Here is a 9,343-nt window from a genome sequence, read left to right as displayed (position 1 = left end):
GCAGCCTGTGCAGCCTGTGCAGCCTGTGCAGCCTGTGCAGCCTGTGCAGCCTGTGCAGCCTGTGCAGCCTGTGCAGCCTGTGCAGCCTGTGCAGCTGTTGACTAGAGTGGCTTCTCTTTTTCTTTCTCTTTGCTAAAAACCAAGGATTATGAGTTCAAAACTCCTCTGTCCTCTACTACACAGAGCTTTGAGCCCATAATCTCCTGATTTTGTCTACCTCTCAAGTGCTGGGATTCTAAACATACCACCGTGCCCAACTCCTGCGGTACTAGGAGCTGAACCCAGGGCTTCTTCACGCACGCTAGACAGGTACTCTACCAACTGAGTTAGACCTCCAATCTCCCCAGCCTCCGTTTTGAGAGACAGTCTTGATATATCCAGAGCTGGCCTGAGCTCAGTGTTTAGCCCAGGCTGGCCTCAGACGCATGGCTTCTTCCTGCTTCAGCCTCGTATGGGCTAATGAGCCACCCTGTCCACATCCTATGATATTATATTTCAAAAACTTAAATTTGTTAAATAGAACTTGCAGAAAATTACTTAAATCAGTGTACAACTTGCTAAGTTCAATGGCTTGTCAATTCCTCTAATTAAACTACAGAACTTGCCAGGGGGCCCAAGTTCTACCTAACTGCTGTTTCTTTCTTCCTAAGAGTGTGTTACTGTCCACATTGTTAAAGAGCTCATTTTCTTAATACTTTTCCATGTGTGTATTTTCCCAGAGTAGAGTTTTCTGTGGCTTTTAACTGTCTGGAGCTGTATTATAGGAAAGACGCACAGGAACCAAGGGACTGACACAGAAGTCCTTAGGGTGGCAGTGATGTGCACAGATACCTACCAGGAAAGGTTACTCTCCAAGTTATTCTCATTTTTTCCCTCCGAGTTTAAGTATGAAACATAATTTTTCCTTTATGTTTTTGATTCATCGAAGACATTTCCCTTCAACAATGGACAAAACTGAATTTCCTGCCACAGACAGCAATAGATGACTTTTTCAGCTATTCAAAGACATGAAATTACTCCTCAAATCCTGAGCTGGATGGCTTTCTCCCCTCCAGAATTAACAAGAAATACAGCTTTGTCCAAAGAGCCAGATTTCTTACTACTCTTTCTTTAGTCCTGAGGTTTGGCTTCTTATTTCTATCTAACAGCTCTTCTGGACAAGAACTGACTTTGCTCCAGCGCTGTGGCGTGTGATAAGTCCTTCCCTGTTTTGTGGGTACTTGCTTACCTTACACTGACTTTGTCGCTTGAGCATGCCCTGTGGATAGTGTTTGTAGACTCTAAGTGCCAAGTGTGTACTGGCTGTTCACTTATAACCCATGCTTTCTGTTTTCTCTCTAAAGAATGTGAAGCTCTCGGCTGAAGTGGAGCCGTTCATCCCCCAGAAGAAGAATCTGGATGCCTTTGTGCTCCCCATGGCTCTCCCCAGTGATGGTGGAAGTGTTTCCGGGGTGGAGCCGACTCCAATCCCTAGTTATCTGGTTACCTGTTACCCGTTTGTTCAGGAAAACCAGTCCAATAGGTAACTCCGTTGTTCTTTATTGCTGGGAAATAGACCTTGGCAATGGACAGTAGTCTTTTTCCTCTGTAACTTTCAAACTTTAATCATTTATTTATATTTTTTGTTTTTTGTTTTTAATGTATATGAGTACTCTTAGCTGTCTTCAGACACACCAGAAGAGGGCATCGGATCCCATTACAGATGGTTGTGAGCTACCATGTGGTTGCTGGGAATTGAACTCAGGACCACTGGAAGAGCAGTCAGTGCTTTTAACCACTGAGCCATCTCTCCATCCCTATTTGTGTTTTTTAAGAGGAAGTAAAACTATGCAGAAAATTGAAAGCTGTCAACATGTATTATTTTCTTATTCTTTGTAAGAGGAAATGCCATTGAAATATATTACAGTATAGTGACCCAGGGGATATGTGTAATATAAGAAACCTTTTTTTGAGATTAAGTGCTTACTCTCATAATGGCCAGGACAGTGTCTGGCACAAGAAAAAGCCACGAGGTACAGGCATTGAGGTGCCATGGTTGCTGACTGCTCATCTGGTGGTTTCTGTAATCTAGCAAATTTCCCTCAGCTCAGATAGCACGTGCCTCGTAGCATCTAGGGTAGGGCTTGTGGGGCTTGTGGGAGTTGTGATCTGCTTGCTGACTCTTCCAGGATGATGGGAAAGTCATAGTTCACTGTATTGACATATAGATGTACTTTCAGTCTCTAACAAGTTATGCCACGTACTGGAAATGTGGGATAAATGGGGAGGGAGGCTCTGTGGCTCAGCAGCTCTGCACACTCTCTGCAGGTGCGCTCCTATGTGTCCACAGCCACAGTGAGTGTGTGGCTCACTCGTAATCCTGGATGTGTGATTTATGAGACTACCAGACTAGTAGAAATGCCCCAGTGAATATTCTGAGTTTCTTTTTTTTTCGAGACAGGGCTTCTCTGTGTATCCCTAGCTGTCCTGGAACTCACTCTGTAGACCAGGCTGGCCTTGAACTCAGAAATCCACCTGCTTCTGCCTCCCGAGTGCTGGGATTAAAGGCGTGCGCCACCATGCCTGGCATATTCTGAGTTTCTTACTACAGACTTTTCAAGGTATAAACAGTAGCAACTACAGAATCCTCAGCTGAGTTTGGACTTCACTAATAATCTTTGAACTGAGCTGGGTGTGGTGTCAGCACTGGAGAGGTAGAGGCAGGAGGATCATGAATTCAAGATGCCTTTGCTTCATGAGATTCTGTTTGGTTTTGTTTGTTTGTTCTTTTAAACATCGCACTATTAAATAATGTAGAGAATTTTTATAGACTAAGCATAATAATAGTAGTTTTCTCTGTAGCAAAATAGCCATGCTCAGTATGAGAAATTTGTTTTCTTGCCTCAATGTGAGGTACTTGTTAGGAATTCATGACCACCCATCCTTCATAGTATCTAAGTATTCTTAGGATTTTGGTAGTAAACTTCCTTCCGTTTTGCTTTGTCATTGCAAAAGTGAGGAAAGGACCCCTTCTTTCTCCGCAGCAACTGTGGTCCAGGGTGCTGCTGGGACAGGACAGCGTCGCTGGTGCTATGTAGGAACTGCATGTAGGATCCAGGGTGCTGCTGGGACAGGACAGCGTCGCTGGTGCTATGTAGGAACTGCATGTAGGATCCAGGGTGCTGCTGGGACAGGACAGCGTCGCTGGTGCTGTGTAGGAACTGCATGTAGGATCCAGGGTGCTGCTGGGACAGGACAGCGTCGCTGGTGCTGTGTAGGAACTGCATGTAGGATCCAGGGTGCTGCTGGGACAGGACAGCGTCGCTGGTGCTGTGTAGGAACTGCATGTAGGATCCAGGGTGCTGCTGGGACAGGACAGCGTTGCTGGTGCTGTGTAGGAACTGCATGTAGGAGAAAGGTATCAGGGGAGTCTACCTGACTTCCTTGGGAATGGGTCTTAGGTTGCCAAGGAGAGGAGCCAGGGCAAGACCTGGCTAAGTGACTAAAGCAGGTTTTGGGGGCCTCTATGTAAGGGTTGGCCGTTACAGTGTGGGCATTGTGCACAGATTGTGGGCTGTTGTAATGTCGACCTGAGCTAGGTGTTTCACTTTTAGGCAGACATCTTGAAGAGTTTGAGAGCAGGTTGGGAAACAATAAATGGATGTGGAGTGTGGCAAGCTCTCAGGCTGGATTCTCTTATGCTGCCGTGCTCATGGGTATTACAAGTGCAGGTTATCAGCAAAAAAAGCTGATGGTGTCAGTGGTGCCTCTCCCTAGGAGTATTGTGAAGGCACTGCTCTCTGTGTCTTGTTGTTTTTTCTGCTTTGATATTACTCTTGGATGTCAATAGATTTTTTTTTCTCTCTCTTGTTTGGTTTTGCAGACAGTTTCCTTTATATAACAACGATATACGATGGCAGCAGCCCAGCCCAAGTCCTACTGGACCCTACCTTGCCTACCCCATTATATCTGCTCAGCCACCTGTTTCCACAGAGTACACCTATTACCAGCTGATGCCAGCACCCTGTGCCCAAGTTATGGGCTTCTATCATCCTTTCCCTACCCCTTACTCCAGCACCTTCCAGGCTGCAAACACCGTCAATGCCATAACCACAGAATGCACCGAGCGTCCAAATCAGCTGGGACAGGCCTTCCCGTTGTCCAGTCATCGGAGCAGGAATGGTAACAGAGGGCCAGTGGTGCCAAAAGTGAGTGGCCACACTCTGTGTGTAGTTTTTAAATATGATATTTCTGTTGTTAGTACTAGCATAGGTAATTTACTACTTGTACCATTGGCCTTTAATGCTTAATTTGATACAAAGTATACATCACTAATAAAAAGTGTTGTAGGTATATTATTTAAATTTTTTTTCTTGTGATTTATTACCCCTCTTGATTGAAAGTATAATTTCAAGTCATCTTCATGATCATTCATAGAGTTTTACATAAACATAATTTATAATTATTTCTAAATTATTTTGATTTAGTGCTAAAATTGTACAGTGACAATGGCAACACTAAACAGATCATGTGGTTGAATGTCACTGTACCTCAAGCTGTTTCAGTCTTCTAAAATCAGCAGAAGAAGGAAAAAAAGTGTTAGTGGCTCCTCAGAGTCCTTGAACCACAGTGTCAGGATTCGGAGTTGTTAGTCGTTCAGGAGAGGAAGAAACAAGTAAGGGATGAAGCCTCTCCCATTCAAGGCCAGGACCTGATGCAAGTGTGTGTGTGTGTGTGTGTGTGTAAAAGATGCAATGCAACGCTTCCTTTTCCATTAATTCCATAAAGGGCTTAATATTGAAGCTGTAAGAAAAGCCTGTTTGTAATCAACACTGCTCACAAGGAGACATTTCTGTCACTACCAGAACTGTTGCTTTCTCCAGACTGCAGTAGTTTCCTCAGTAAAGTCTTTGCTACATTTTGACATAATTTTTAAAAATGAAAAAACAAACAGCAGAGATTATCTTGGAAAACTTTTACCTTGGTTCATGGAAACATTGAGTCAAGGCAACTTTTGGGGACCACCAAGAATGAAAGGAAACAGGTTGAAAAGCAAGCTAGTAGTGTATAATTTCTAGGCGTCAGAAGAGTAGGATGTTCAGAACGCCTTCTCAGCAGCTTCAGTTCGGAAACTTGAAGTTGAGTTCAGAGTTCGGGGTGTAAATTGCTGTTGAGGAACAATCACTCCTGTTTAAAAATCTGAAGAAAGAAAGCAGCTTTTTCATATTTTTTGTTTGGACTCCAAGGCAGAAATATTTTGCTCATCTTTGTTATGAATTTAGTGACGTTAAATTTTCATACTTTTATTACCTCTTAAAAATGTATTCATATGACACTATTTAAACTTTGTTAATAGTTAATAATTGATTTAAAAATAGAAATTCAGCTAAAAACTAAACTGAAGTCAGGTTCATTTTAGTGAAGCACTCAGCACAGCTGTTGGGAGCCAGTCACCTGTCCTCTGCTAAGCAGTTTTAAGTTGTCTCTGCAGTCCTTACAAAAGTCTTTTGAGGCAGGATCTCAGAATGTAGCTGAGCTGGCCTTGAGCTCACAAGGCAAAGAAAGAATCCCAAACTAATGTTTTTTTAGATAAAGAATGTGTGAATGTGCTTATGGTACATCATTTAGCTTCTGATGCTTCTTGTTGATAATTCCACAAAACCAGCAAAGAGCCAGTGATCTGTGGTATACATTTAGATCTTTGTGTAATGGGTGTGTAGGTTATGTTTAGTACATCACTCATTCACTGGCTACTTCTTCTGTTTTTCTTGTGGTCTTCCCTCCCCCCACCCCCAGCCGCAGCTTTTACAACAACATATAAAAAACAAAAGACCACAGGTGAAGAATGTGGCTACTCAGAAAGAAACAAGCGCAACAGGTCCTGATAGCCGATCAAAAATTGTGCTTCTGGTAGATGCTTCACAGCAAACTGGTAAGGCAGTGTTCTTTTTGTTTACGTACTTGTCTACTCTCACATGTGTGGGGAGATGTGTGTAGATCAGCGTTGATGCTGAGTGTCCTCTGTTGCTTTCCTTCCTTTGAATTGAGCCTAGACCTTGATGCCTTGGCTAGTATGTCTGTCTAGCTTCTGCTTGGGATTCTGTCTCAGCCTGGTGAGCTTAAGACCAGCTCAGCTGTATGCTGAGACCCCTGTCTCAAAAGAATATTGTAAGGACTGCAGAGATGGCTCTTCCAGGGGACAGGTGATGGGCTCCCAACAGCCATGTCATGTGCCTCTCAACGGCCTGCAACTACAGTTCTATGGAGTCTGACACCTCTGGTCTCTGTGAATACCTGCGCTCATAGGCACACTACCCTCCTCCTATTAAAATTAAATTTAAAAGATTTGTAAATGTCATAATGAAACTCATTATTATATATAAGTTATATGTGTTCACAAAAGTTTAAAAAAATACTGACATATACAAGAGAATCTAGATTGATGTGAATGAAATAGCTTGCTGCTTTTCATTATGCAGTCTTTTCTTTTGGATATTTAGTCATATGACATTTTATATGAGCAGAAAGAGGATCTTGGAGTAGTTTAAAACCATCTTTCTGTGTGGTTTGTAGGGCCTAAAGCAGTGTGTTTAATGGGCTCCCATGCCTACAGTATTTATGGGGAAAGCCATGTGTCCCAGAGCTGTCCTTCCTCACAGCGACCCATTCCTACACCTGCTTGTAAACCCTGGCAAGGTCCTTAAAGTGCCTTCTGAGCTGCAGGTGGTGACGCTGCTTGTTTGTTGGTTGACACAGGGTTTTTCTGTGTAGCCTTGGCTGTCCTGGGAATCACTGTAGACCAGGATAGCCTTGAACTCAGAGACCCGTCTGCCTCTGCCTCTAAGAGCTGGTATTAAAGGCAAGGGACCTCATGCCTGGCTTTGTTTTTTTGGGGTGGGGGTGGGAGGAACACGTGTTTTTAATCCCAGCACTAGGGAGGCAGAGGCATGTGGATCTCAAGTTTGAGCCTAGCCTGGTCTATAAAGCCAGTTCCAGGACAGCCAGGGCTATGTAGAGAGACCCTGTCTCCAGGGGTTGGGGTGGGGGTGGGGATGGGAGGGTGTGGAGAGGGAGGGATGGAGGAAAGAGAAGAGAGGAGAGGAGAGGAGAGGAGAGGAGAGGAGAGGAGAGGAGAGGGAAGAGAGAAGAGAGACTTTGTATTCTTTGCTCAGCCTCCAGAAAGCTCAGAACTGGAGGCATGATTGAGTAGACTGTCTATGTTTGTTTTTAACTTCTAAGGACTGCCTGATGTCAATAAGAGATAAAAATTACTTTGTTTTGTAGATGTTCATTTTACTTTTGAACTAAGTGTAAAATGATTATTCTGTATGTATTAGTTAATGCTGGAAATTAACATGGCAGCAGTTACTCCTTAACCATCTAGTTCCCCCAAATAACCACACAGAGCTTAGGACTTAGCTGGGCAAACTCAACTAGCTCATCTAAGTTAACCTGAGTGACCACCTAGTACCATCTGCCACGCAGTTAGCTATACCTTCTAAGCCCATAGTCAACACGTCCATTTCCTCTCATGTATCCTGGCAAAAAGCACTTCCTCTTTCTTCTTCCCAGAGTTCCTTTGTGTTTCCCAGAAAGTTCTGCCTTCCATTTCCTGCCCAGCTGATTGGCCATCATATTTTTACTAAAGCCAATCAGAGAATGCCTTAGGTAGATGAGGAAGGACAGAGACACAGCTTCACACAGTGTGCCCCAACAACCAAACTTGTGTAATAAGAATTTAAGATGGCTAGAGTCAAAACAGGGAGCCTCAAGATGGCTCAGCAAGTTAAGGTGTTTGTTGTCACACTGGACAGCCTGCATTTGATACTCAGTACCAATATGGTGGATGAAGAAGACCAACTCCCACAAGCTGGCCAAAACCATGGCACTCATGCCACAAATAACACACATAAAATAAATTGATAAAATGTAAAAAACCCAGTTGTCCAGATGTAAGGTAATACACAAGCGTTAGCTGCGTTCCTGTACCGTACAGTTAGAGAGGCAGTGTCAAGTATTGGTATGTCAATCAGTGGGCATTATTTACTACTGTTGGAATGTAGGTTGTTTTAACCACCTTCACTATTGATTTAGCATTACCAAATTTGAATCTGTGTGTCCTATAAGACCCATTCATATTTGCCTTACAGAAACTTCCAAGTGAACACACTTATAGTCGGGAGTCCCAGACTGTTAGTTTTCATTGAATTCTTTCTTTGACAGTTTCATGCACACATTTTGATTATTATGCCCCCTGCCTCCAATCAACAGTGGGTTGTGTGTTTCTTGTGAGATAGTCACTCAGTGAGCACTAACTGGCCTGTAACTAAGCTCTGCAGATCAGGCTGAGCTTGAACTCAGAGATCTCCTGTCTCTGCCTCCTAAATACTGGGATTAAAATCATATGCCACCACGTCCAGCCAATAGGGTTGCTTTTAATAGCAAAACAACCAAAGCGCAATGTGAGTGGAAATAAAAGGATAAATGCATTGGTCTATTCATGCAAAAGTAGTCTGTTCTACAGTGGCATTTATTAATTAGCTCCATACAGCCGAAGGTTAGAACTAATGTGGAGGGGCTGGGAATAAGAAGATATAGCTGATATTTTAGTGATATAGCCAAAGGCTGCAAAAGTACATGATTACTGTTTTAGAAATAGGAAAATCCATGGGAAATCCACAAGGAAAAGTGAGTGAAAACTGAACACAGTGGTGAGGGAAGGGAGGGAGACTGTTGGGCACACGTGGTGGCTGTGCCAGGTTTGCCATGTTCTCTCTTAAATGACTGATGATTTTAGTATTATGATACAAGGATTTATTTTTATAACGACACTATTACAAGTTATTAGGAACATTTTTAAGTGATTTTTTCAAAGAGTCACATATTTCTCCATTTACAAACTCTGTCATTTTAATTATAATTTAACAATGTAAAAAACTTGGCCATCATGGAGAATTGTCCACTTGCCTTGCCTTGTAGATTTCCCATCAGACATCGCTAATAAGTCTCTCTCGGAGAGCACAGCCACAATGCTCTGGAAAGCCAAAGGCAGGAGGAGAAGAGCGTCCCACCCTGCTGTAGAGTCCTCCAGTGAGCAGGGCGCCAGTGAAGCTGACATCGACAGCGACAGCGGCTACTGCAGTCCCAAGCACAACAACCAGCCTGCACCAGGGGCTCTGTGTGACCCTGCCTCTGGGACCATGAATGTGCGCAGTACCTCAGTGTTTCTAGTTTGTGTTTGTTTGCTTTTTGTTAGTCCTGTTGTTGGTACTTTTGTTCTTTGCTGAAGTGGAAGCATTCTTTTTTTTTTTTTTTTTTTTGAGCAATTTTTAGTAATCATAGTACTTTACGATTATTGAAAATA

The 9,343-nt window shown here is 43.2% G+C and overlaps 1 protein-coding gene across 1 annotated transcript in view; it reads left to right on the top strand.

Moving 5' to 3' along the window:
• The window catches only part of Secisbp2l (SECIS binding protein 2 like), a 48,623-nt gene that overhangs the window by 5,783 nt on the left and 33,497 nt on the right, over window positions 1-9,343 (top strand). Inside the window, exons 2-5 of the mRNA XM_021150851.2 lie at window positions 1,344-1,522; window positions 3,863-4,187; window positions 5,776-5,911; window positions 8,959-9,185. Of these exons, the coding sequence (XP_021006510.1) occupies window positions 1,344-1,522; window positions 3,863-4,187; window positions 5,776-5,911; window positions 8,959-9,185 (867 nt within the window). The remainder of the gene's footprint in view (window positions 1-1,343; window positions 1,523-3,862; window positions 4,188-5,775; window positions 5,912-8,958; window positions 9,186-9,343) is intronic.

The sequence above is a fragment of the Mus caroli genome, chromosome 2 (genome assembly GCF_900094665.2).
Source record: "Mus caroli chromosome 2, CAROLI_EIJ_v1.1, whole genome shotgun sequence".
Taxonomy (NCBI): Eukaryota; Metazoa; Chordata; class Mammalia; order Rodentia; family Muridae; genus Mus; species Mus caroli.
The sequence above is the reverse complement of the archived record's forward strand: the minus strand, read 5'-3'. Positions and strand labels throughout refer to the sequence as shown.